Source organism: Entelurus aequoreus, linkage group LG02, assembly GCF_033978785.1.
Source record: "Entelurus aequoreus isolate RoL-2023_Sb linkage group LG02, RoL_Eaeq_v1.1, whole genome shotgun sequence".
NCBI lineage: Eukaryota > Metazoa > Chordata > Actinopteri > Syngnathiformes > Syngnathidae > Entelurus > Entelurus aequoreus.
Window position 1 is genome coordinate 14,734,014 of NC_084732.1, and position 27,643 is coordinate 14,761,656.

A 27,643-nucleotide genomic window follows, 5' to 3' on the forward strand; every position below is an offset into this window, starting at 1 on the left:
TAAAACAAATAATAATGTTTTAACACAGGGATGTCAAACGTAAGGCCCGCAGGCCGGATCAGGCCCGCGAACAGTTTTTATCCGGCCCGCGGGATGAGTTTGCTAAGTATAAAAATGAGCTGAAATTTTTGAAGGAAAGAAACCGCTCTTCTAAAAGTGTCCACTAGATGTCGCAAGAGCAATTATTTGTATCTTTGTAGATGCAAAACAAATAAACCACATGATGTTAGTGCACCAGTCGAGGAAAATGAGCAAACTACATAAATAACATCCTGTAATTTGATTTTGATATCATTTTTTTTTCTTGATAGATGGAAAATGAACACCAATGAGTTAACTGATGAACATTAGCACATCATTTATCCAGAAAGTATAACTAACAACAAATAAAGATAGAATACAATTAACCGCAATATGGAAGTGTGAAAAAAACAACAACATTATGATTTGTACATTTTCAGAATGTGCTTGGTCTATTTTTAAACAAAGAAAACCATCTGAAGTTGTCTTTGTTTTTAAGTTATCATGCCATGTAGGGCTGCAACAACTAATCGATTAAATCAATTAAAATGGATTATAAAAATAGTTGGCGATTAATTTAGTCATCGATTCGTTGGATCTATGCTATGCGCATGCGCAGAGGCTACTTTTTAAAAAAAAAATTTATAAACCTTTATTCATAAACTGCAACATTTACAAACAGCTGAGAAACAATAATCAAAATAAGTATGGTGCCAGTGTGCTGTTTTTCCCCCCCCAATAAAATACTGGAAAGGATAGAAATGTAGTTTGTCTCTTTTATCCGATTATTAATATATTAATCGAAATAATAATCGACTGATTAATCGATTCTCAAATTAGTTGTTAGTTGCAGCCCTAATGCCGTTATTTTACCAGTCCGGCCCACTTGGGAGTGGATTATTCTCCATGTGGCACCCGGGCGGTATAGCTAGCTCGGTTGGTAGAGTGGCCGTGCCAGCAACTTGAGGGTTCCAGGTTCGATTCCCGCTTCTGCCATCCTGGTCACTGCCATTGTGTCCTTGGGCAAGACACTTTACCCACCTGCTCCCAGTGCCACCCACACTGGTTTAAAATCGTAACTTACATATTGGGCTTCCCAATGTAAATTGCTTTGAGTCAGTAGAGAAAAGTGCTATATAAATATAATTCACTTCACTTCATCTAAAATGAGTTTGACACCCCCTGTTTTGACAGCTGGTGTGGTTGCTGTTCAATGACAATACCTGTTTCGCCCATTAGGTGTCACTAGTCTTGAGTGCTACTGTGCGTCCAGTGAGAGAAGAAGAAGGCAGCAGTCTGAGAAGGCGGAAAAAGAAAATTGTTTGTTTTAAGACATTTTTGTACGTTTTATTCTTAGTATTATTTCCACGCTGTATTCTCGACCGTGTATGCGGTCAAAACGACACTTTTAGTTAGGGACAAAAAAGCCGTCCAGTATGGCCGCGGTCGACGTGGAGGACGAGAGTATTTTAGCCTCCATTTTCCAGGATTGTTTCCCGGACAGCTGGAGGGACAAGCCGGACTTGGCGGCCTACTTGTCCGAGCTCAGCTCCTTCGGCGTGGACAAGCTGAGCCGAGAAGAGGAGCGCCTGGCGGAGGAGCGGGCCCACATACTGCAGCAGACCCGGGAATTGGCCTTCTCCAACTACCAGACCTTCATCAGGACCGCCGACTGCACCGAGCACATCTACCGAGACTTTGGCCGCGTCGAGTCCAGCGTGTCCCGCCTCCTGGACAAGCTGCCCGCCTTTGGACAGCGATGCAGGTGCGAGCTTTCACCTCAACCACGGCTCCAAAGTAGGGCAAAAATACTATTTTTGAAGAAACCACAAAACGTGGAATAAAAGAGCAAACAGGTTAAATGTAACAAGAAAATGTTGTTAATACTGTTTTTACATTAAAACATTTGTAATTGCTCAAAAAGTCATAATAAATCAAAATCAATAGTGTTATGAATTATTGACCTCTTCAAGGCTACAAATACTCCACATCCAAATATTCCACTTTGAAATATTTTTTGGGAAAAATATTTGTATATTTTGTGTGGTTGCCATATAAAAAAAACAGTGTTTTTAAATTATAACATTTGTAATTGCTCAAAAAGTAATAACGAATCAAAATCAATAGTGTTATGAATTATTGATCTATTCAGGGCTACAGTTACTCCACATCCAAATATTCCACGTTTGAAATGTTTTTTGGAAAAATATTTTGTGTGGTTGCTATATATATAAAAAAAAGTGTTTTTAAATTAAAACATTTGTAATTGCTTAAAAAGTAATAATGAATCAAAATCAATAGTGTTATGAATTATTGACCTATTTAAGGCTACAATTACTCCACATCCAAATATTCCACTTTGAAATATTTTTTTGGAAAAATATTTTAATATTTTGTGTGGTTGTCATATAAAAAAAAAGTGTTTTTAAAATAAAACATTTGTAATTGCTCAAAAAGTAATAATGAATCAAAATCAAGAGTGTTTTGAATAATTGACCTATTCAAGGCTACAATTACTCCACATCTAAATATTCCCCTTTTAAATATTTTTCGGAAATATATTTTAATATTTTGTGTGGTTGAGATATAAAAAAAAACAGTGTTTTTAAATTAAAACATTTGTGATTGCTCAAAAAGTAACAATTAATCAAAATCCATAGTGTTATGAATTATTGACATATTTAAGGCTACAATTACTCCACATCCAAATATTCCACTTTGAAATATTTTTTTGGAAAAATATTTTAATATTTTGTGTGGTTGTCATATAAAAAAAAAGTGTTTTTAAAATAAAACATTTGTAATTGCTCAAAAAGTAATAATGAATCAAAATCAAGAGTGTTTTGAATAATTGACCTATTCAAGGCTACAATTACTCCACATCTAAATATTCCCCTTTTAAATATTTTTCGGAAATATATTTTAATATTTTGTGTGGTTGCGATATAAAAAAAAACAGTGTTTTTAAATTAAAACATTTGTAATTGCTCAAAAAGTAACAATGACTCAAAATCCATAGTGTTATGAATTATTGACCTATTTAAGGCTACAATTACTCCACATCCAAATATTCCACTTTGAAATATTTTTTGGGAAAAATATTTTAATATTTTGTGTGGTTGCCATATAAAAAAACTAAGTGTTTTTAAATTAAAACATTTGTAATTGCTCAAAAAGTAATAATGAATCAAAATCATAGTGTTATGAATTATTGACCTATTCAAGGCTACAATTACTCCACATCTAAATATTCCACTTTGAAATATTTTTTAGAAAAATATTTAAATATTTTGTGTGGTTGCAATATAAAAAAAACAGTGTTTTTAAATTAAAACATTTGTAATAGCTCAAAAAGTAATAACAAATCAAAATCAATACTGTTATGAATTATTGATCTATTCAGGGCTACAGTTACTCCGCATCCAAATATTCCACTTTTGAAATATTTTTTGGAAAAATATTTTGTGTGGTTGCCATATAAAAAAACAGTGTTTTTAAATTAAAACATTTGTAATTGCTCAAAAAGTAATAATAAATAAAAATCAATAGTGTTATGAATTATTGACCTTTTCAAGGCTACAATTACTCCACATCCAAATATTCCACTTTGAAATATTTTTTGGAAAAATATTGTAATATTTTGTGTGGTTGCCTTATAAAAAAACCCCAGTATTTTTAAATTAAAACATTTGTAATTGCTCAAAAAGTAATAATGAATCAAAATCATAGTGATGTGAATTATTGACCTCTTCAAGGCTACAATTACTCCACATCCAAATATTCCACTTTGAAATCTTTTTTGTGAAAATATTTATTATTTTGTGTGGTTGCCATATAAAATTTAAAAAAATTGACATAAAGGGAATACTTTTTAAAATTAGTTGTAATAAAAACTAACAAAAACTAATTTAAAAAAGTAATAAAAACGTACAATCGACAGATAGATCTGAAGTTAGTCTGCGGACTTAAATGTTGAAACTTAAAAGTGTTTGACTTATTTTCAGTGGAGCCTTTTTTGGATCCCCAAGAATAAAATTAAAAATTAATGGTGTTAATTATTGACCTAATTATTGAAAACTATTACATATTTTGTGTTTTTGCCTTTTTGACAAAAAGTGTATAAAACATAACCATTTTTTAAACGTATTGTATGGACAGACCCAAAGCCTGCAAAAGCCTTGAAATAAAAGTATTTTCTCTTTTTTTTTAACTAAATGTATTCATTCTTTTTATTTTGACAGAAAAAAATTTATTCAACTGCATATCTTTTCAACTTTAATATTTTCATATATTTCAAACTTTTTTTAGTCAAAATAACAAACATCAAACAAACGTTGGGCGCTTGTGTTTTACCATGAATTGATTTACGTGGACCCCGACTTAAACAAGTTGAAAAACTTATTCTGGTGTTACCATTTAGTGGTCAATTGTACGGAATATGTACTGTACTGTGCAATCTACTAATAAATGTTTCAATCAATCAATCAATCAAACGTATAATTTCAAGTTATCCATTAAATGGTACACTGTACAAATGGCAATAGATTTTACTATAAAAGACTGGCAGCTCAGATGTCTGAATTTTTACTATAAAAAAATAAACTGTAGTACCGTTTTTTTCGTTTACAGTAACAAGCTGTTGAAACCACCGTGAATTTCACGATTAAATTGTGGCGACTGAGATGTCAGGTTTTTTTTACAGAATTTTTAAAATGTACTTATTTTACAGTGCATGTAAAAAAAATAAAAAAAAATCATATGCAATTGTATAATAATGAGGTGAATCTCAACACATTTATATGATTAACAGTTTCAAGCGGCTTTCCGAGGGCAGCCATAACTGCGATGTGGACCTCGGTGATAGACATATAAGCATTATATAATAATATGGATTATTTTATTATTTAGATATTAATGAATAAATTATAGTAATTGATATAGTCATTTAATTATTATTTTACCTTTTTTTATGACAGAGAAATTTTTTGTTTGTTTTGAAAATGAAAAATATCAAAACGGCCTTCACATGATTGACTTTTTAGCGTGCAGCCCTCAATGGAGAAACACCTTCAAAAGTCCTCAGAGGACACTTTGTTTTTGCCAAAGAAATAGTGACGCACACCTGGTCAGTTATCTTTGTTGTGTATGTCAGGTTCAAACACTGATTACATCTATTAAACAGGACAAGAAGCAAAGAATTAAACAGAGACAGAATTACATTTGGCTCAATTTGAGGAGAGACGCATGGACACTGTACCCTTGCACAGTGTCTCAGCACGCTCTGCCAAAAGATTGCACGCCTCCTTCTTTTATTTGGACCTTCCCTGGCCACAGCTGTTTCTAAAGGACGAGGGTCGTAAACAGTTCACAGAAAATGTCGTAAACAGTTCACAGAAAAGGTCGGTTCAAAAAAGAGGTTCGTAAAACAGTTCAAAAAGGAGGTTCAAAAAGAGGTCGTCTGGAACTTGGGCAGATCCTGCATTCTCTCCGCTTTGGAGTCCTTGGGTTAAAACAATATCTTTCTGTTGATTACAATACATGAAAGAAACAGAAACACCTTCATGTTGCTTCCCCCCCTACACTGTGGAGTTTTACAAGCCTTGTTCTTGGTAGGTTTCAAAGACAGCTTTTGTCTTCCTGCCAGGAATTCATTTCAACCCAAAGTTTTTGTGATAACAGTGTTTCCCACACATTCATTTATTTGTGGCGGCCCGCCACGAAAGAATTACGTCCGCCACAAATAAAATTAAAAAATATATATATATTTTTTTTTTGTCCTGTCCAGCTTCTCAGGCAAATCATATAGTTGATGTAGATGCCCATATAGGCTGTTCAGATTTACTTTACAAAAGAGAAGTGTAGGATACTTCTCTTGTTGCCTTATTTGTATTTGACCACTACTGTTTTCTGTTTATTTGTTACTGACTGTGGCAGGACACCTCTGCCTCTGTTTCACTTTATGTTGCTGGTAAATAATATGGTTGTAGTAGTAGGCTAAAGTTAAATTATTTAGTATGCACTAATTAAAGGGGCAGAGCTTTAAGAGACATTTTAGCTTTTATATTTTATAAGACATATTTTTTGTAAGAACCACAATTAATAAATATATTTCAGTGAATAACTTATTGTTCAAATCTGTATATAAATATGTACATAAAGTGTTGTAATTATATTGTAAAATGGATGGACGTTTAAAACAAAACTGTTATTATTAATTAGTAAGTATACATTTTTTTAGCTCTGACGAAGGCCACGTGCCGAAACGCGTAAGCGTTCCTCTTTTTTGATGTGAGCAATAAATCAAGTGAAATGTGAGTATTTTGTCCTACTAGTCTTAATTTTGGGATGTGCTACCTTTTCAAACATTTTTGAAACGTTTACTGGATTACATTTTTTTAGCCTTTTTAGAGAAAATCATATCATTGTAGTAAATTATGCAAATTATTCGATGATGTCATGGTGACCACGCCCATAACCACGCCCCCACCGCCACAGGTATCTTGGCAGTTTATGGGAAACACTGGATAACTTACATAAAATTATTCTGACAGTGTACTTCCTGCTTCCCAGCGGTCTGTCAAGTGACACCATGATGTGCTTGCAGGGTGTTCGTGAAGGAGGCGGAGCAGAAGGCGGCCAGTCGCCGCATGAACAGCCTGACGCTGAACCGACACACGGAGATCTTGGAGATCCTGGAGATCCCCCAGCTCATGGACACGTGTGTTCGGAACGCGTACTACGAGGAGGCGCTGGAGCTGGCCGCCTACGTCAGGAGGCTGGAGAAGAAGCACGCCACGCTTCCTGTCATCCAGGTGACATTCCGCTCCTTCCCCCGCTGTGATCTCGTGACCATTCCATTGTGAAAGTGTCCGTGGTGTGTGCAGGGCATCGTGCGGGAGGTGCGGCAGTCGGCCCAGCTGATGCTGGTGGGTCTGTTGCAGCAGCTGCGAAGCAACGCGCAGCTCCCCGCGTGCCTCAGAGTGGTGGGCTACCTGCGCCGCATGGACGTCTTCACGGAGGCGGAGCTCCGCGTCAAGTTCCTGCAGGCCCGCGGCGCCTGGCTGCGCTCCGTGCTGGACGCCATTCCCGACGACGATCCCTACACGCACGCCAGCAAGACAGTGGAGGCGTGCAGGGTGCACCTCTTCGACATCATCACGCAGTACCGCGCCATCTTCTCCGACGACGACGACAACGACGAGGAACCGCCGCCGGGCCGGGCGGCGGTGAACGAGGCGGCCATCTTCCACGGCTGGGTGCTTCAGAAGGTGTCCGACTTCCTGGAGACTTTGGAGCGGGACCTGCAGCGCGGAGTCGGAGGGCGCCTGGACTCCCTGCTGGGTCAGTGCATGTACTTCGGCCTGTCCTTTAGCCGAGTGGGCGCGGACTTCCGCGGGCAGCTGGCGACCGTGTTCCAGAAGGTGGCGGCCGAGGCGTTCCAGAAAGCCACGTGGGAGGCGGTGGAGCAGTTCCAAGAGGACATGAACGCGTACACCCTGGTGGCGTTGCCCTCTGTGCTGGGTGGGACTGCCCCGCCGTCCGCCCTCGGGGTCCAGCCTGGAGCGCTGCAGCCCCCCATGAGCCTCCTGGACTTCCACCCTTTGGCCCGCTTCCTCAACAACATCCTGACTTCCTTCAACGAGCTCCGCCTTTGCTGCCCCCTCGGCCTCGCCCGCCACGTCACCGCCCGCCTGCAGGACGCTCTCCGCACGGTAAGATGTCTGCGTCAATGGACAGAAAGAAATGACCTACCCCTGCATCTCTCTTCCTGTCAGGTGACACAGCAGCTGGTGGCGTTCCATCGCGCAGAGGAGTCGGCCTTCAGCGAGCGCGAGCGGGAACTCTTCACGCACATGTGCCGCGTCTACGCCCGCGACCTTCTGCCCTTCATCAACCAATGCCTGAAGACGCTCTTCCCTCCCCAGCAGATGGCGCTGGTCCTCGGTTAGCACACAACACACAAAAATATGTTGATGTGTGAAACACTTTAAACCAGGGCTGTCCAAAGTGCAGCCCGCGGCACATTCTAAAATACTATTACAGTAAAAAACAGTGGAATAAAAGAGCAAAAAGATTACATTTAACAAAAAACTGCCATGCAGGCATTTTTTTTCTTTTAAACTGTCATTACTCAAAAAAATAGTGAATCAAAATCAATGTTCTTATGAGTTATTGACCTATAGAGGGTTCCAATTACTTCACATCAACAATTACTTTGAAATATTTTTCTTGGAAAATATTGCCTACCGCCCGAATGCAGCTGAGATTGGCTCCAGCGACCCCGAAAGGGACAAGCGGTAGAAAATGGATCGATGGAACATTGCCTTAATAAAGAATGACAAAAAAAGGCATAACAAACAAAATACAAAACAGTAATATAAAAATTTGATGGATAGATCTGAAGTTGATTTAGAGAAATTAAAGGTGCCATATCAGTGTTTCCCATAAACTGCCAAGATACCTGTGGCGGTGGGGGCGTGGCTATGGGCGTGGTCACCATGACATCGAATAATTTGCATAATTTACTACAATAATATTTTCTCTAAAAAGGCTAAAAAAATGTATACTTACTAATTAATAGTAACAGTTTTGTTTTAAACGTCCATCCATCCATCCATTTTACAATATAATTACAACACTTTATGTACATATTTATATACAGATTTGAACAAAAAGTTATTCACTGAAATATATTTGTTAATTGTGGTTCTTACAAAAAATATCTTAAAAATATAAAAGCTAAAATGTCTCTTAAAGCTCTACCCCTTTTAATTAGCGCATACTAAATAATTTAACTTTAGCCTACTACTACAACCATATTATTTACCAGCAACATAAAGTGAAACAGAGGCAGAGGTGTCCTGCCACAGTCAGTAACAAATAAACAGAAAACAGTAGTGGTCAAATACAAATAAGGCAACAAGAGAAGTATCCTACACTTCTCTTTTGTAAAGTAAATCTGAACAGCCTATATGGGCATCTACATCAACTATATGATTTGCCTGAGAAGCTGGACAGGACAAAAAAAAAAAAAAAGTTTTATTTTTTTTAATATATTTATTTTATTTTTTTTAATTTGTGGCGGACGTAATTCTTTCGTGGCGGGCCGCCACAAATAAATGAATGTGTGGGAAACACTGCATATGTAGTAATGTGACCAGTAATGGTACTAGAATAGAATAGAAATTACTTTATTGATCCCTGGGGGAAATTCACGGTCAAAATCCTGTAGTCCGCTCCCACTCTCCCTGACTGAGGTTGCCAGATACGCACCAAAAATCAGAATCCTACTCCAAGGAACTTCAAATGGCAATCGACGAGTCCTACGCTTTAGGTTTCTCTTGTTTATGCTTCTTGCAAGATGGTTTACTAAGTAATTATGCCACATTTTACTAATGTCGATTAGCTAAATGTATTGGTTGCTGATCGAGAGACTTAAGTGTTAAAAATAAGTTAAAATAAATATTTTTTTCTTTTAACCCTTTTATGATTTGGACCCTTTTGGATGGCTAAGAATTTTAGTGCAATTAAAAAAGTAATTGTTTTAAAAAAAAATGTACGCATCCAAATCAATATTTTTATGAATATTCCCCTTTGAAATATTTCTGAAATTTTTTTGCATATCAGTGTTTACCATAAACTGCTAAGATACCTGTGGCGGTGGGGGCGTGGTCACCATGACATCATCGAGTCATTTGCATAATTTACTACAATGATATGATTTTCTCTAAAAAGGCTAAAAAAATGTATACTTACTAATTAATAATAACAGTTTTGTTCTAAATGTCCATCCATCCATCCATCCATTTTACAATATAATTACAACACTTTATGTACATATTTGAACAAAGTTATTCACTGAAATATATTTGTTAATTGTGGTTCTTACAAAAAATATCTTAAAAATATAAAAGCTAAAATGTCTCTTAAAGCTCTGCCCCTTTTATTTAGCGCATACTAAATAATTTAACTTTAGCCTACTACTACAACCATATTATTTACCAGCAACATAAAGTGAAACAGAGGCAGAGGTGTCCTGCCACAGTCAGTAACAAATAAACAGAAAACAGTAGTGGTGGTAGACACAAAGCTTCATCAAACATCAGGGGCCGTACTCATCAAGCTTCTTAGAATTACTCCTAAGAAGTCTGCTAAGAGTTGACTTAAGAGTAAATAAATTCTTCGCTGAAAGCTGCACTTAAAAGTTAGTTATCAAGCGTCTTACTCACACTTTCAGCCAAGTGTAGGACTGAATCTTAAGTGTCACACTCAGAGCTGAATTACGACATTACTATGTGCCGTAAACGGAATTTTAGGTGACGTCATTTCTGTGTCCATAGAAATGACCAATCACGGAATGGAATCCGTTGTCTAAGAATAAAGAAATATCTTGGAAATATTTAAGTGGACAATGGGAGTGTATATTTTGACAATAAACTGCAAAATAATACAAAACAAACTAGTCCCCGCCGGCACTCACGCTACCTTTCCCTCTCTTCTCTCGCCCACACACTCACTGACGTCACTCACCTCACGGCCACACACATACGCTACTGTCATAACATTTACTTTCCAATTCATTAATTAGGCAACTAATTTGAAACTGGTGTGGATGGCTCTATATATACTAGCCCACTGCAGACACATGCAGAAATCAACAAGGAATCGAAAAGTATTAAATCTGTGACAAAAATAATATCCGCTCTGTCTAAACGATACCGTTTGATCAGCTGCTCGTCATCAAAAAAAAAAAAAAAACATTGTTCCGTTCCCTGAACGTTCGCGCACGTCTCTCTCGCCTCAGTGCCATCCCCTGCTGGCAACTCCTAACCACTTAAGACACCTCTGAAGGTCTCTTAAATATCGTGGAGAGTAGGAGTGATTCTTAGACTTAAGAACGTTGATAAAAAGCTTTTATTCTTAAGTTTGAGAGTAGGACTACATTTCGCAAATTCTCAGGACTTAAGTGTAAAATGGCACTCTAAGAAGCTTGATAAGTACGGCCCCTGATCCACTGAACAAAGAGCTCCAGAAATCTTGATCCTACACTTCTCTTTTGTAAAGTACATCTGAACAGCCGATATGGGCATCTACATCAACTATATGATTTGCCTGAGAAGCTGGACAGGACAAAAAAAATTAAATAAAATAAAACATTTTTGTGGCGGCCTTAATTCTTTCGTGGCGGGCCGCCACAAATAAATGAATGTGTGGGAAGCACTGCATATTTTGTGCGTTTGCCATAAATAAAAACTTATATAAATCGGTGGATGGATCTGAAGTCGATCGAAAGACTTAAAAGGAAAAAAACAACAACAAAAGTAAACTTATTTTACCACTTATGAGTTGGGCTCTTTTAGAGGCCTCAGAATTATATTTAAAAAAAGAATGAGTCTAAATCAAAGTTGTAATGACATATTTGACCTATTAAAGCGGCCATTACTTCACATCAAATATTCTACTTTGAAATATTTAGTTTTTGCCATAAAAACAGGTTCACTATAACAAAAAGTGTATAATATTGACAAATCTGAAGTTAGTCTCGAGATTTAAGCCGTGAACATTTTTATATATACCTGAACATTTTTATGACTGAGACAGGCGCCCTAAAGGTAAAAAAAAGACAGATTTATTGGATTGGTTTTGAAAATGAAAAACATCAAAATAACCCTGCATGCTTAGATTTGACAGCGTGTGGCCCTCGGTGTGCAAAGTGTGGACACCCCTGCTTCAAACTACATCAGCTCTCTCCTACTTTTTCCGTTTTGCGTGCAGGCGTTCCGGTCTCCCAGCTGCACGCGTCGGAACGCTTGGGCCGAGTGGACCTGGAAGAGCTGCTGGAGCCGCTGGGATTCGTGTTGCCGCCGGAAGCGGACTTCAACGCGGAGCAGAGCGGTGCCACGTCTGACTCCCTGTCGCCAGAACCTACGAGCGACCCGGATCCCGTGTCCGCAAAGTCCGTTCCTGGAGAGACTGAGACGGACAAGAGCGCTGAAATCCCCGAGCAGACGCCCGAGGAAGACGTGGAGCAACTGGATGAAGCGTTGTCATGGAAACCAGAACTGTGAGCCTGTTTTTCAACAAGTTGGAAGGACGGTTATTGGCTTCATTATGATTGGTATATTTTTACGGTGAATAAATCAAAGAGGGTGAGTGAATATCTTATCCTTTTATTGTTATGCTTATAGTTATTGTGGGCAAGGGGCTTCCTACTTCTTGACAAACTTCCTGCGGGCGCAGTTTGGGTTGGCGCGCCGCCGGCCCCCCCCACACTGAGTGTCTCGGATGTTCAGGTTGGCGGCTCGGCTGTACACGTCGTTCACGCAGAAGGGCGAGGCTCCGGCTATGTAGCTCTCGTCAAACACGTTGGTCTTCTGACGCGCCTTCCGCGACAAACGCTGCTGAGGGAAGCGCTGATCCTCCGTCAGCTGGGGGTTGCTGCCGTGTTTGCCTCCCTCTGGCAACGGCAGCGAGTACTACAGCGGCACAAATACAATTATTTTGGATTAGCATGTTAGTATGTGTGTGTTCTTGTATTTCTACCCTTCTTGAGACATCAACAAGGAAAAGTAGCTTCCATATGAGGAGGTGTGAACAAGTTAGGACATAAATCCTGGTCCCAATACGGAAAACCATTGCATCTAATAGAGAATGTCTCATTTGCACCCCTGGTGGTGGAATCTATCAAAATTAGGGTGGTCCCAAAAAGGAGGGATTTTTCAAATTGACTGTGTATCAGTTTTAAAAGTGCTCCCCTTGTGGTCAACATATGAAATAACAAGTGTGTAAGAAATTGACGTGCTCCCCCTCTGGCCAACATATGTAATAACAAGTGTGTGTAAGAAATTGAAATGCGCCCCCTTTGGCCAAAATGAATGAAAAAAATAAAATAAATATGTACAGCGAGAAGTAACTTGAAGTAAATATTGAAGATTAAAAAAAAATTAGAAACAAAAAACATATCACCATTTTTTTTTTTTTTTACTAAAAGCAGTCTTCTCACAATGCGTCGACTTTTTTCTTATAAAATTGGGAACATTTTCTCATTCTGTTTCTGTAATATTGCAATATTTTCTTGTAAAAATTACTTTATGTAAAATTATTACTTTTTATTGCAAAATGGTGACATTTGTCATAAAATTCTGACTTGTATCACAATACTGCCAGCTTTTTTTTTGTTTTTGTAAAATAGTGACATTTTTTGAGTAAAATTATGACTTTTGTCAATTTTTTCAGAGTAAAATCCCGATTATTATATTGCCAAAAGTTTTCTTATAAAATTGTGACTTTGGTTGAGTAAAATGACTTTTCATAAAATTGCCAACATTTTAAGGTTTTCTTGTAAAATTCTAACTTTTATCATAATATTGCACAAATATTCAGTTTTTCTTGTAAAATTTTGACTTAGCTTGAGTAAAATGACGACTTTTATTATAATACTGCCAAAATTCTAAAGTTTTTCTTGTGAAATTCCAACTCATTTTTCACAAGCTTTTTTATATTTGCATAGTTTATTATTATTAATGTTGTAAATACAAATCTTTATATATCGAGAAAGGGTGGTCCTAAAGAGGTAAGCATTTTTCTCAGGTCTCAAGAAGGTAACAAATACAAGAATGAAGTGAAGTGAACGATATCTATATAGCGCTTTTTCTCTAGTGACTCAAAGCACTTTACATTGTGAAACCCAATATCTAAGTTACATTTCAACCAGTGTAGGTGGCACTGGGAGCAGGTGGGTAAAGTGTCTTGCCCAAGGACACAACAGTGACTAGGATGGCGGAAGCGGGGATCGAACCTGGAACCCTCAAGTTGCTGGCACGGCCACTCTACCAACCGAGCTATACGTGCGTATGTACTCACTCTGAGGCCACGATGGTTGAGCACTTTGGGGTTTTTGGAGAAGTGCATGTGCATGTGGCCGTCCTCGCTGACTGTCACGGCGATCTTCTTCAGCGTTTTGTTGCCGCACTTTGGACAAAACTCTTTGTTCATGTTGCTGGTGGTCCTGGCGTGCATCAAAACAATTTTTTATTTTTTTTAATCATACAGTATGACAATTTGTACAATCGTTTTTTTTATACAGTTCATGTCAACACCCGGGACAAATTGGAGCCCTACTCACACTTTTATTCATGTGAAACGGTTTATACATTTTTTCAATCCAAGTTGAATTTAATCTGATGCATGTTTTGGACAAAAAACTAATAAATGAATGAATGGTTCGCTAGTCGCGGTCAATTTTGCAGGAGACAGCGAGGATGTGTCATCAATAGGGTTGGGTATCGAGTATCGATTGGAACCGGGACTAACTTTCCGATTCTCCCGGAATCGTTCAAAAGTTTAAATTTCGACTCCCAGTTTCGATACCCAGTCCGCCGACCGGAAGAAGAAGCCGCTGAACACCAACGAAGAAGCGCCCACCGCCGGAAGTGTTAGCATAGCCGAGCCTATGTAGCCGAGCGAGTCAGTCAAGCATGGATAGCGGGCGTCGGCGGTCGAAAGTGTGGCTTTATTTTACTAAAAAAAATGAAATATCGGCGAAATGTAACACGTGCGACAGGACTGTTTCGTGCTTAGGAGGGTGCACGTCGAACATGATGAAGCACCTCCGAGTTCATGGAGTACAAATAAATGCGTGTCTCGTCTTCGACACGCTGCGCCGACCGTCCTCCTCTGGCTTCGACGCCCAGCCTGCACTGCAGTCCGAATCCGGTAAGTAAAACAATATATATGCAATAAATAATGTGTTTTGCGCCAACGTTGAGGCAGCTAACAAATTACCCCGCATATTTTTTCATAGACGATTTACAACCTGCTAGCCAGGCTCCGTGATGTGCTCAGCGTACTCCGTTCACCGTAGCGGCAATGGGGAAGATGTCGGTGCCACAGATGGAAGAGTGCCACAGAAAGGTCACTGCACACATAGTCAAAAGACTGCATCCCTTTTCAGAGGTGGAATCTCCAACATTTAGGTTAGTTAAGCAATAACATTAGAGCTAAGCTAATTGATACTGGGCTTAACAGCAACATTACATGTTTGTTTATGTTTGCAGGGATATGGTGAAAACTCTCAACCCAAAATACATACCACCTTCCAGGGACTACCTGTCAAACACATTGATCCCGGCATGGTACAAGAAGAATCGGAACCGAGAAGAGTCAGGAATCGGAATCGAAACAAAGAATCGGAATCGTTCGAATTCAAACGATACCCAACCCTAGTCATCAACGTGCATTATCCCTAGGAATGGCTACCATTCACATTTGAACTGATACTAATAACATTACATTTTTTTATGTAACATTTAAAAATGAGTGGATTACGACAACTGAGCTGTCTAGTTAGATTTTGTTTTAAGACATTTGAGTCTCATTTGCAATGCAGTTGCACTTATAAAACATTAGATGGCAGAACGCCAGCCCATGAAAGACACCTGAGAGACTCCATGAGTTGAATAAGTAATTTGGCCTGTGGGGTGTTTCCAAATTAGTTTTAAATATCTGAACATCTTAATACTACGACGTTGCCACCATATTGTGGACAATGTGAGAAAAACAGGTCAATTACCATGAATTGTGCGTTGAATTCGATACAGCATTTATTCATGTGACCCAATCCAAATGACCCAATCATGGCGCAAAAAAAATGCAACCGACAAAAAGTCAACAAATGGTCACACTAACCTGATCACTGAACTTTGTGAATATTTTAAAAATGTCTAAGCATTATTAAATAATTTAAAAAAATTAAAAACATCTTATTAAAAAATTTAAATTAAATAAAAATAAATTACACCCATTTAAATGCATGCGTTTGCCACGTTTTAGCTGCTTGATTACAAAACTTTAAGGAGGTCGTCACGGAAGTAAACAAGGTAGGAGTTGAACTTTCCGATACTCTTAATAACCAGTGATAATATTAATTATATATAATATATTAATATAATATGTGGACATATATATGTATAGGCTATAAATATTTTTACTTTACATGCAGTGGGCTTTTGTCCCCCGGCCAAACTTCAAAAAGCAAAAGGTTTGGACACCCCTAGTATAAACTATCTACTGTATGTTAATGAACAAGGAAGTAGCTTCTTCTATGAAGCTGAATGTGTTATGTTGAGCCCTACAAAGTATTTATACTGTATTGTGCTTATTACACACCAGATGTTTGATTGTAAGAGTCATCTTAGTTGTAGTTTTCATTACCAAATTTGGAGGTGTTGAAATTGCCGTGTAAAATTGCTAATGCTAAGAGTAGCCTGTCTATGGCAAATAAAATGTAAGTTAGCATCAAGCTAGCACTTTTTGGAAGAGTCACCTTGCATTACAATTGAGCGTTTTCTACCAAGCTTTGTTGGTGTTAAAAATTGCAACTTTACTGAGCGGGAGCTCGCCTGAGTGCTGCTTGCCTGATTGTTTCCTGGAGCCCGTGTTTAGTCCGCAACTTAGACTTAGACTTCCTTTTTATTGTCATTCAAATTTGAACTTTACAGTACAGATAAGAACAAAACTGGATGTGACGTCACGTGCAACAAAGGTACTGAAATATGGCAACGTTTGTTTTCACGTGAATCGATACCCGGTAGTAACGACGCAATTCGGTACACATCCCTAATGATCACGATGTGGCGATAGTACTGACAGCTAGGCCAAATATATATCATTTATATCGTATGTTGTTTATTGTGCAACCCTCGTTGTCAGCATCTGTACAAAATTATTGCCAGCACCCGCCATCAGTGTGTGAATGTGGAAATAGTGTTAAAGCGCTTTAAAAGTAGCTTGAAGGTAGAAAGGCGTTGTACAAGTATAACCCATTTACCATGTATCTCCGGGAACGTAACCTCACAGCGCCTCTAGTGGCCAACAAGTGTAAAGCAGTGCTGTCTGACCACAGCAGGTACTCACTGGAAGCAGGCGTGACACCTCAGGATGAAATTCCTGGTCTGTGTGATCAACATTCCGTTGATGGACACAACATGAAGGCCCATCTGGATCAGAACGTTCTACACGGTAAAAAATAAATGTTTTAAAAGTTACGTCCACGAGTCACGTGCTTGTTTTGTGGCTCTGGTTGCCGCGGTACCACGACTGACCTGCATGGCAAAGTCGGTGGTCACACATCCCACTTTGATCTCCGCCGCTTTCGTCCAATCAGATGTGTCCATCTTCACCTGGTGGATGTTGCTGGGCGTGATCCAACCCCCTCCATCTTCATCCTCATCCTCGTCCTCTGGCTCGTTTTCTTTGTCCTCCTCCGATTGGTCCTCCTCCGAACCCCAACCGTCTTCCTTCTGTCACGTCACAACATCAAGTTAGCTTCATCCCAAAGACCAAACTACAGCGGAACCTCGATTTACGAATGCCTCAATTTGTTAAAGTGTTGAAAAAAAGACTTAAGAATCGACCAAGCGGGCTTTGTACTTGAGCAAGTTTTAATTGTGATGAGACTGGACTTTTCTGGAAAAAGATGCCAAAGCAGACTTGTTTCACAGCGAAGAAGAGCGCTCTCTCGTTCAGCCCCCTTTGTTCTCCCCCCGTCTGCTCCTTTCTCTTCAGCTCCTTCTTTAATGTGAGGGGATTTTACTTTTTTTTAATGTTTATTATTGTAGCAATTTAATTGTTAAAGTTAAGGATTTTTGTGATTTCTGATCATTTGTGAGGCCACCAAATGGACTTCTGTGTGTGTGTGTTGGCAGAGCAGCCCATACAGAGGACAGCAATGTGTTTTGTTGTATTAAAGAGATAATTTATATATCCACCCCGTTGTTATGTTACAGTACTGCATAGCAGGGGTTCTTAACCTTTTTGACTTCGGGGCCCAACTTTTCCACTACAAAAAAGGGCCACTCAAATATTAACACTGAATTAGTAATGTTACTCTTGATTTTAATCATATTCAAAAATGATATCCAACCTACTTAGTTTAAACCTTAGTAAATTATTATGAAAGCAGAAAAACTTATCAAAAACACATTTACATATAAATATGTATTGTTAAAATAAACATCCTAACTAAATTAATAAATAAATAGTTTACATAAATGTTTGATTAACTGTCAATAAAATTACAGCTTTACAACTTTAGTCATCATTTTTGCGCTTAAGAAACTTCCCTATGACTAGGTCTAGACTTCTTGTTGAAGAGTGTCATTACACAAGTGGTGGAAAAGTGTATTACAAGCAGTGTTAATTTTGTTGACTAAAAACATTTTTGTCTTAGTTATCATCAACAAACTATTTTCCCCTGACTAAAACAGGTCTTGCTGTGAATTTAGTTTTTGAGCTGATCTACAATAAACCGTACTAAAAGTGGTTTCAAGACAACTTCACGGATATGTTATCCTTTATACTTAATATTTTGGGTGACAAAATTGACTCATTTTAGTCAACTAAAATGTTGAGGAATTTCATTGAGTAAAAGTAGACTAAAACTAAATCAATTTAGATGTCCAAAATATCCATCCATCCATCCATTTCTACCGCTTGTCCCTTTCGGGGTAGTGGGGGGTGCTGGAGCCTCTCCCAGCTGCTGTCTAAAATATTACAAATTAAGACATTTTCATTAAGAGACTGTGACTAACTAAATTAAAAACTGCTGTCAAAATTAACACAAATGAGGTGAATAAGAAAAATATTTTTAGTCAACAAACTTAACACTGAACAAGAGTACCACTGTGGCTCATAGTTGAGAAACATATTTTTGGCAGCCCTCTAGGGCGTGCCATGGTTAAGAAACGCCACTGTATATCACTTCAAAGTGTACAAACCTGTACTAGGGAGGCTAGAGGCTACAACCTATTATTCATATTTACATTGTTTTCACTTTACAAACTTTATTATTTCAGGCATGTGATTTGAACTTGATGAAAAAGACTGAAAATAAGCCGGGGGTCTGGGGGCCGCAGGTCCTGGTTTTTCAGCAATTGAACATGCAAAAATTAGCAAAAAAAAAAAGCACCATTTAAAGATGTTTGTGTTTAAAGAATGTAAAAATGACCAACAGAGTTGACATAAATACATACCCCATTCATCCAAATGAATCACTATGTTTGTTTCAGTCACTGTTATTTAGTCACTACAGTAATTACAACTTGTGTTGACATCCACAGGAACCACATGGGTTAGCCTACTCTATACAGTATTTACAACCTTACTGGTGTTCACTTCACAGCCACAGATGGTTCATCTAGTTATTTACACATTACTTTGGTTCATTCGCACATTACTTTGGCATTTTTGCTTTGATGGCTCTGACATGAACCTTCCTGGAAAATTTCTGAGCAGCTTGCATTTTCCTTTTTGTTTCTGCTTTAGTGGATTCTGCCTTGGATTTTATAGCCAATTTCTGTCTCTTCGAATCCCTGCTCACTTCTAACAGCTCCAAATTCAAAAATCATAAAGAGTACAAGCAATGTTTATTTTATTAGCTAACTTCCTTTATCTGAATAGCCATTTGTGATTTGTGGCATGAAATAAGAAATATCTTGCAGTCATGTTGTTTATGTTTCAAAATGATTCAACTATCCAATGTCAAATTATAAACAGTAGAAATAATGAACAAAATGTCAGCTACTGTCTTGCTCTAAAACACCAATGAAAATGAAAGTTAGCATTTAGACAGGCTATACTGTAGCAAAAGTAAATCAAATGTCTGCCACAATCATGTGTGTTCTGAAATGTGTGTTCCACGTCTTCCATGTCGAGAGTAGTTTTGATTTGGGCTTACATGGTAAACAACTAAAATGAATGTGTTGGGAATTGTTTTATCCAGATGCATACATTTGTCCAAATGTGGCAAAGTACCGTATTTTTCGGATTATAAGTCGCAGTTTTTTTCCATAGTTTGGCCGTGGGTGCGACATATACTGCGGAGCGACTTATGTGTGAAATTATTAACACATTACCGTAAAATATCAAATAATATTATTTATCTCATTCGCGTAAGAGACGAAGCAAATGGCAGCAATCGTCACACACACGTCAGCAATCGTCACTCACACGTCAATCAATAAGAATTCGGCGGGGGAGGGTCATGGCAGAAGTGCATTGTGGGTCATGGGATGCTAACTGCTATATGCTATATGCTACTGCCGTAGCTATTAAAATAGATCACATTAACATTTGCGGTAACTTATAAAAACTGAGAAGGGCTGAACTAAAATGGCACCGAAAAGGAAATCATATACTGCAGATTACAAGCTGGACGTAGTGAAATATGCAGCAGAGAACGGCAATCGAGCAGCAGAAAGAAAGGACATACCAGAGGCGACACCGGGGAGAAAGATTTCATCGGATTTAGCGATCGGGAATGACAGATTGTTTGGTAAACGTATAGCATGTTCTGTATGTTATAGTTATTTGAATGAGTCTTACCATGATGTGTTGTGTTAACATACCAGGCACGTTCTCAGTTGGTTATTTATGCCTCATAACGTCAGCCTGTTGTTCACTATTCTTTATTTATTTTAAATTGCCTTTCAAATGTCTATTCTTGGTGTTGGGTTTTATCAAAAAAATTTCCCCCAAAAATGCGACTTATACTCTAGTGCGACATACACTACCGTTCAAAAGTTTGGGGTCACCCAAACAATTTTGTGGAATAGCCTTCATTTCTAAGAACAAGAATAGACTGTCGAGTTTCAAATGAAAGTTCTCTTTTTCTGGCCATTTTGAGCGTTTAATTGACCCCACAAATGTGATGCTCCAGAAACTCAATCTGCTCAAAGGAAGGTCAGTTTTGTAGCTTCTGTAACGAGCTAAACTGTTTTCAGATGTGTGAACATGATTGCACAAGGGTTTTCTAATCATCAATTAGCCTTCTGAGCCAATGAGCAAACACATTGTACCATTAGAACACTGGAGTGATAGTTGCTGGAAATGGGCCTCTATACACCTATGTAGATATTGCACCAAAAACCAGACATTTGCAGCTAGAATAGTCATTTACCACATTAGCAATGTATAGAGTGTATTTCTTTAAAGTTAAGACTAGTTTAAAGTTATCTTCATTGAAAAGTACAGTGCTTTTCCTTCAAAAATAAGGACATTTCAATGTGACCCCAAACTTTTGAACGGTAGTGTATATATGTTTTTTTCCTTCTTTATTGTGCATTTTCAGACGGTGCGACGTATACTCCGGAGCGACTTATAGTCCAAAAAATACGGTAGACGCAATTCGGGTTTCCTGGACGTGGTCTACATCGCTAAAAGAAAAATCTAAGGAAGAGAATCCCTCTGCCATCTTCCACTAGTTTTTTTTAATATATATATATATACATACAGTGGGGCAAAAAAGTATTTAGTCAGCAACCCATTGACAATCATATTCCCTCTTCTCTTCTCGTCATTTGGGATGTGCGTGTCTGTTGTACTTTCCCTTCCTGGTTCGTCCTATCTTGCCACTGATTGGCCTGTCCGTAATGTTTTGTCCTAATCTTAACCAATCGTGACTCATCATAGTAAACCAACCAACCAATCATGGATTTTCTTATACGTAAACCAACCAATCATCAATGATGTTTCCTGTATATTTTGTCCCCTGCCCGTAGCTTCAATTTTTAAGTTGATCATTTTTATTGAAAAACCGTAGTTTTTAACCACTGAATTATCAAAAACTGTACTCATTGGTCAAAAACCAATAGTTGTTGGCAGGTATGGTAAAGAGAAAAATCAAGATTTTAACACGTTGTAGGTCAGAAAAAACAAAGAAAAACGTAATTTAAAAAAATATATTTTTGCAGAGATAAAAAAGACGGATTTCCGAATATAGACGGAAAAATCACATGCCTGCTATTTACGAAAGCCTGTTCAAGAACCTATTAAGTTTGTATGTTGGTAGAGTGGCTGTGCCAGCAATCGGAGGGTTGCTGGTTACTGGGGTTCAATCCCCACCTTCTACCATCCTAGTCACGTCCGTTGTGTCCTTGGGCAAGACACTTCACCTTTGCTCCTGATGGTTGCTGGTTAGCGCCTTGCATGGCAGCTCCCGCCATCAGTGTGTGAATGTGTGTGTGAATGGGTGAAAGTGGAAATACTGTCAAAGTGCTTTGAGTACATTGAAGGTAGAAAAGCGCTATACAAGTATAACCCATTTATCATTTATTTATAAATTGAGGTTCCACTGTACCCAGCGCTCACCCACCAGTAAAGCCAGGAGGTTGTCAACAGGGGGCAGCGTTTCCCTCCAGAAGAGGAAACTGTTGAAGTTGTTGTCCTGGTCGCACGCGGACACGCAAGACGGCGTGGGCGCCTTTGCCACTTCCTGTTTGTTGTCTGCTTCCGAAAGCTGCGATGGAGTCTAAAAGAGAACAGGAAAGGACGTGAGACACTTCCTGTCCCGACTAATGAGACACGACAACAACCGTTTTGTTATAAAAACGCCACCAGTAAACTCAGCAGGTCGGCCTCGATGTCCGGGAGAGATTGTCGCCAGAACTGGAACGTGTTAAACTCCTCCGACACCTGCTGGGAGTCACATGACGCGTCTGTGGACGAGTCACATGACGCTGCGTCGTCTCTGGGACACCTGTGATTGGACTTCTGCAGGTCACACAGCAAAGATGTTTGTTTGGGGGGAAAAAAGCACCAAGACATGACTTCGGGAGATGAACTCTGACCTTTGAGGGGAAGTGGAATCCCGCCACGTTAACGGGCGTCTCCGGGTGGCGCTGCGTGCTGCTGACATGGACCTGAAGAAGAAAAGGTAGTAGTAAAATAAGAAAGTAGCCAGATGACATGTTTACATGGGAGACACAGACCTGGACTTGTGGTTCTGTCCTGAGGTTCTGCGTTCCGACGTGTTCCTGTTCCAGCTGGACGGTCAGCGCCAGAACTTTGATGTCTGTGGACGACAGACTGGGGTAGTCTCCAGTCTTCTTGGAAAACTCCGTTACTAGGCAACAACAAGGTCAGGGTTGGTCAGGGTCAATCAACAAGCCCCGCCCCCGCCTCGCGTGACCTTACCCAGTCTGACCACGTCCGCGCGGGGTTCTCTGAAGATGAGCTGGTAGGGAAGGAAGGCCAAACTTCTCCTGGTTGGTTTGTCTCGGATCTCGTCCACCACGGCTTTCAGTGTGTAGATGTTCTTCCCGAAGTTCTATCATAATCATAATCACAGTGTTTGTCATACAATCATTTATTTGTGGTGGACCTCTCCCTCACAAACACAATATAATGTCGCTTTTCATTCCAACTCCGTACAGTAGATGGCAATATAACTTCATAAGTAAGACAGGTCTCATATACCACAGCTGACTGGGTTGCATTATCGAGCATCTGATCATTCATTTGGTGACATATTGAATCAGCGGTGTCCAAACTTTTGCCAAGGAGGGCTGCACACTGAAAAATAAAGCATGTGGGGACCATTTTGATTTTCAAAACCAATATATATATTTTTACCTTTAGGGCTCCCCTCAAGTTTGGTCCCGGAGACCCGCAAGGGTCTCAGTTATAAAAATGTTAAAAATAATGTGTGTGTGTGTATGTGTATGTGTATGTGTGTATATATATATATATATATATATATATATATATATATATATATATATATATATATACACACATACATACATACATATACATACATACATACATATACATATATATATATATATATTAGGGCTGCAACTAACGATTAATTTGATAATCGATTAATCTGTCGATTATTACTTCGATTAATCGATTAATAATCGGATAAAAGAGACAAAGTACATTTCTATCCTTTCCAGTATTTTATTGAAAAAAAACAGCATACTGGCACCATACTTATTTTGATTATTGTTTCTCAGCTGTTTGTACATGTTGCAGTTTATAAATAAAGGTTTATTTAAAAAAATGTTTTTTTGTTTTTTTTAAAAGCCTCTGCGCATGCGCATAGCATAGATCCAACGAATCGATGACTAAATTAATCGGCAACTATTTTTATAATCGATTTAATCGATTAGTTGTTGCAGCCCTAATATATGCATATATATATATATTTTTTTTTTTTTTTTAATATATATATATATATATATATATACACGTATATATTTATTATGATCCTATGTTTTATGCCCTTTTACTTAAATAAATCCCAGTTTCTTAAGACAAAAACACAAAACATGCAATATTTCCCCATACAAATGTTTAAAGTGGATTATTTAATGTGAAGTACTTGGAGCCTTGAATAGGTCAACAATTCTAAACATTAATTTTGAGTTATTGTTTTTTGAGCAATGTTAGTTATAAAAAAAATCCCACTAAAATTTTAATTCCTAATTTATTTTTTTTAAATCACTTTTTTTTCCACTTTCAACACCTAAAAATATGTGGATTTGTGATTGTATGCGTACCACAAGTGCTCAGCGGTTTTCCTATATTCAAACACAGTGTTTCTGTTCAAACTGTGTTTAGTGTTTCAGTGGCCAAACATATTTAATATACTTGTTAAATAAAACCTCTGCCTTGTTTTTAATTTATACCTAGGCCTACTACGCTACTGTATTTTAATGTTGGTCATTAGGGTACTTGGAGAGCCAAGTTTTTTTCTGAGGTGGTACTTGGTGAAAAAAGGTTGAAAACCACCGCTCTAAATTAACACTAAATATGCAATATTTCCCCCAACAAATATTTGATTTAAAGTAATTGAAACCTTCAATAGGTCAATAATTCATAACATAGACTTTATTTCATTATTATTTTTTGAGTAATGGCTTTTTTAAAAGAAAAGAAATAGCCTACACGTGGCAGCTTTGTGTTATTAGAGTCAACATCAAAACGTTCTCTCATTACATTTCATCAGTATGCTCTTTTATTTCACTTTGGTTATTTTTTTGTAATAGTATTTTTAGAATGTGGAGTGGGGAGTTATGGCCCCCGGCCACACTTTGGACACCTCTGTATTAAATGTGCAATTACGTATACATTGTTTAAAACTGGTGTAGACTTAAATCATGAATGTTTATTTTAAATCGACGAACATACGCACACCCCTAAGATGTCAGACATTTCTTAGGACACAGAAAAAATCTCAAATGTTACATTTGGTTTGGTTTTGAGTTTATTTCGAACATGCATGCAATTACAACGTGATACGTCACAATTTCCAGTTTCTCTTTTCAACATGTTCGAAAAGGAGTGGGAAGAAGCAGAGCTTATTCAACCCTTACTTTTTCCATTACATAGCAATTGCTAACACTTTTGTTCACTTACTGTTGTCAATGTATTTATCATGGTGGTTTGTCTTTGTACTTTGTTTCTTAAATTGGATCATATTAGTACACTGTTTGATGTATACTTAATTAATTCCATAAACTGTATTTTCCACACTCTAAGGCACACCTAAAAACCAAACATTTTCTCAAAAGCTGACAATGCGCTTTATAATCCGGTGCGCCTTATATATGGACCAATATTGAGCCACAACAAACCTAAAATTAATTTTCATAAAGTTTAGGTCTCGCAACTACGGTAAACAGCCGCCAACTTCTTTTTCCCCGTAGAAGAAGCGCTTCTTCTTCAACGGTAAGCAGCCGCCCCCGTAGAAGAAGAAGCGCGCGGTGAATGCTGGGATATGACGTTTCATTTCCATTTGTGTGTTTCTGTAAAGACCCCAAAATGGCTCCAACTAAGAGACACGCTTACGACGCAGAGTTCAAACTCAAGACGATCAGTCACGCAGTAGAACACGGGAATAGAGCAGCCGGGTGGATTGACAAAAGAACTCCAGCCGCTGGATATTGGTGTCAACAGGGCATTCAAAGCTAGACTGCGAACTGCGTGGGAACAGTGGATGACAGAAGGCGAACACACGTTCACAAAGACAGGGAGACAGCGCCGGACGACATACGCCACTATCTGCCAGTGGATCGTAAATGCCTGGGCTGATATATCAGTCTCAACTGTGGTCCGAGCTTTCAGGAAGGCAGGAATTGTCACTGAACTGCTGCAGCGACACTAACTCCATTAATGACGACTTCGACGAGATGGAGCCGGGCATTTTGGATGCCGTATTCGCCCAACTATTTAATTCGGACACTGAAGAAGAAGAATTCGAGGGATTTATGGATGAGGAATAACTTCAGAAAGTGAGCTTTAAATGTTTATTTTGTGTGTTGTGTGGTGTGACATTAACGTTTGAGCAACGTTGACTTATTGATATTGTTATTGCTCTGCACTATTTTGTAATTGCACGTTTGATTTACCGTAACACGAGTAAATCAGCTGTTTATTCATTTTGGGAGTGAACAGAGTTGTTAGAACGCTGGTTTGTAATATATTAATAAAGTTTGACTGACCTATCTGACTGTTTTGTTTAGCGCAGCTCCATCTAATGGATGCATAGGTGCGCCTTATATGTTAACAAAGTTTTGAAACATGCCATTCATTGAAGGTGCGCCTTATAATCCGGTGCGCCTTATAGTGCGGAAAATACGGTACAGATATACTTAAGGTTTTAAGTGTTTACGTGCATACAAATATTTTAAATTAAATTTTTCTTTCAGGTTATATTTCTCCTCTTTTGTTGAGAAGAATTATTGTATGTTCTTGGGTAGTTTTGTGCATCATTGTAGCTGTTTACAAATTCACTATATCGTGGACTTTCAATATTTGTGATTCAATAAATAAAGGGAGTATTCTAACTGATCTTTTTTGTCACAGGGTTAGTGACTGAAGCGTACTTTAATAATTAATTCCCCGTATTTCCGCACAATAACTCAGATATGGTAACACTAACGAACAGTAAAGAATATGAAGTGATTATTGGTCCAATACATATTTAGCTTTATTCATTATTGATGCATTTCTTGCCACCTTAAGACTTTTTTGTATTAATTATTTAAATAAGACAATGACGTCATGTAGCATTGTGAAACCGTCTACATACCGTTTTAACCTAATCCGAACATTTGTTGCGGTTTTCCCTAATTGCCTTCCTGGCGATAATAATCAATCGAATAGTTCTAGCGTCATGAAGTGATTGTTGTGGAAACAAGACGAGGCTCGACATGCGGGCCCTACTCACAAATGTCCTAAATTTCGGTTATCGGTACTTAATGAATAGCCAACAGCCGGTGAGTTTATTGGATAAAGACTATTTTCACAGTTCGACGGCAGCATAATGTTACCTGGAGAGGTGCTCGCTTCAAAAAAGCTCCTGCGTCTGCGACAACATGCTCCACCAGGGGTTGCGCCATCTTGGATTAAAGAGGCGCTGCGCAACGACCAATCAGAAAAGACCTTACTGCGTAGTGCCATAGACATCTTTATAACGGTACGCAGCATCGAGCGCTACTGCCTACTGGCGCTGACGAGACGCGGGGCCGCCATCTTGGAGTGGTGATCCGCTCCGCTCAGTGCAATTCATTTGTTAGGAGCAATGAACTGTCAGCGCATTTAATTCATTTTACCTCACTGAATACCATTGATTTTCACGCGCTTTTTTTGTCATACGTGTAGCTATGATAAAGGAGTTTTTGGCGTGTTTTATTATTCATAGTTTGCTTAACAGTAATAGAATGTTCTTATGGCGAAGTTGGTAGAGTGGCCGTGTCAGCAATCGGAGGGTTGCTGGTTACTGGGGTTCAATCCCCACCTTCTACCATCCTAGTCACGTCCGTTGTGTCCTTGG

The 27,643-nt window shown here is 38.5% G+C and overlaps 2 protein-coding genes across 2 annotated transcripts; one reads left to right on the top strand and one right to left on the bottom strand.

Moving 5' to 3' along the window:
* Positions 1 to 1,248: 1,248 nt before the first annotated feature.
* LOC133630867 (conserved oligomeric Golgi complex subunit 8-like) lies at positions 1,249 to 12,196 on the top strand. Its single transcript, XM_062022688.1, has 5 exons — positions 1,249 to 1,786; positions 6,626 to 6,833; positions 6,906 to 7,733; positions 7,797 to 7,965; positions 11,797 to 12,196. Exons 1-5 carry the CDS (start codon positions 1,458 to 1,460, stop codon positions 12,087 to 12,089), a joined length of 1,827 nt encoding a protein of 608 aa, XP_061878672.1. The 5' UTR covers positions 1,249 to 1,457; the 3' UTR covers positions 12,090 to 12,196.
* Positions 12,035 to 27,305, bottom strand: LOC133630877 (RNA-binding protein NOB1-like). The gene is made up of 10 exons (XM_062022696.1): positions 27,141 to 27,305; positions 22,993 to 23,125; positions 22,788 to 22,921; positions 22,647 to 22,718; positions 22,414 to 22,569; positions 22,172 to 22,327; positions 17,124 to 17,321; positions 16,936 to 17,033; positions 13,885 to 14,029; positions 12,035 to 12,497 (listed from the first exon to the last, which is right to left on the bottom strand). The coding sequence occupies exons 1-10, from the start codon at positions 27,207 to 27,209 to the stop codon at positions 12,231 to 12,233; spliced, it is 1,428 nt and encodes a 475-aa protein (XP_061878680.1). The 5' UTR covers positions 27,210 to 27,305; the 3' UTR covers positions 12,035 to 12,230.
* Positions 27,306 to 27,643: the final 338 nt, after the last annotated feature.

Excerpts from the sequence above, each read along its gene's own strand:
- LOC133630877 (XM_062022696.1), bottom strand. The coding sequence starts at position 27,209 with ATGGCGCAACCCCTGGTGGAGCATGTTGTCGCAGACGCAGGAGCTTTT. Across the intron at positions 22,922-22,992 it reads CGCGGACGTGGTCAGACTGG|TAACGGAGTTTTCCAAGAAG; the intron begins GTAAGGTCACGC and ends GTTGTTGCCTAG. Across the intron at positions 12,498-13,884 it reads TCAACCATCGTGGCCTCAGA|TACTCGCTGCCGTTGCCAGA; the intron begins GTGAGTACATAC and ends GTGCCGCTGTAG.
- LOC133630867 (XM_062022688.1), top strand. The coding sequence starts at position 1,458 with ATGGCCGCGGTCGACGTGGAGGACGAGAGTATTTTAGCCTCCATTTTC. Across the intron at positions 1,787-6,625 it reads GCCTTTGGACAGCGATGCAG|GGTGTTCGTGAAGGAGGCGG; the intron begins GTGCGAGCTTTC and ends ATGTGCTTGCAG. Across the intron at positions 6,834-6,905 it reads CCACGCTTCCTGTCATCCAG|GGCATCGTGCGGGAGGTGCG; the intron begins GTGACATTCCGC and ends TGGTGTGTGCAG.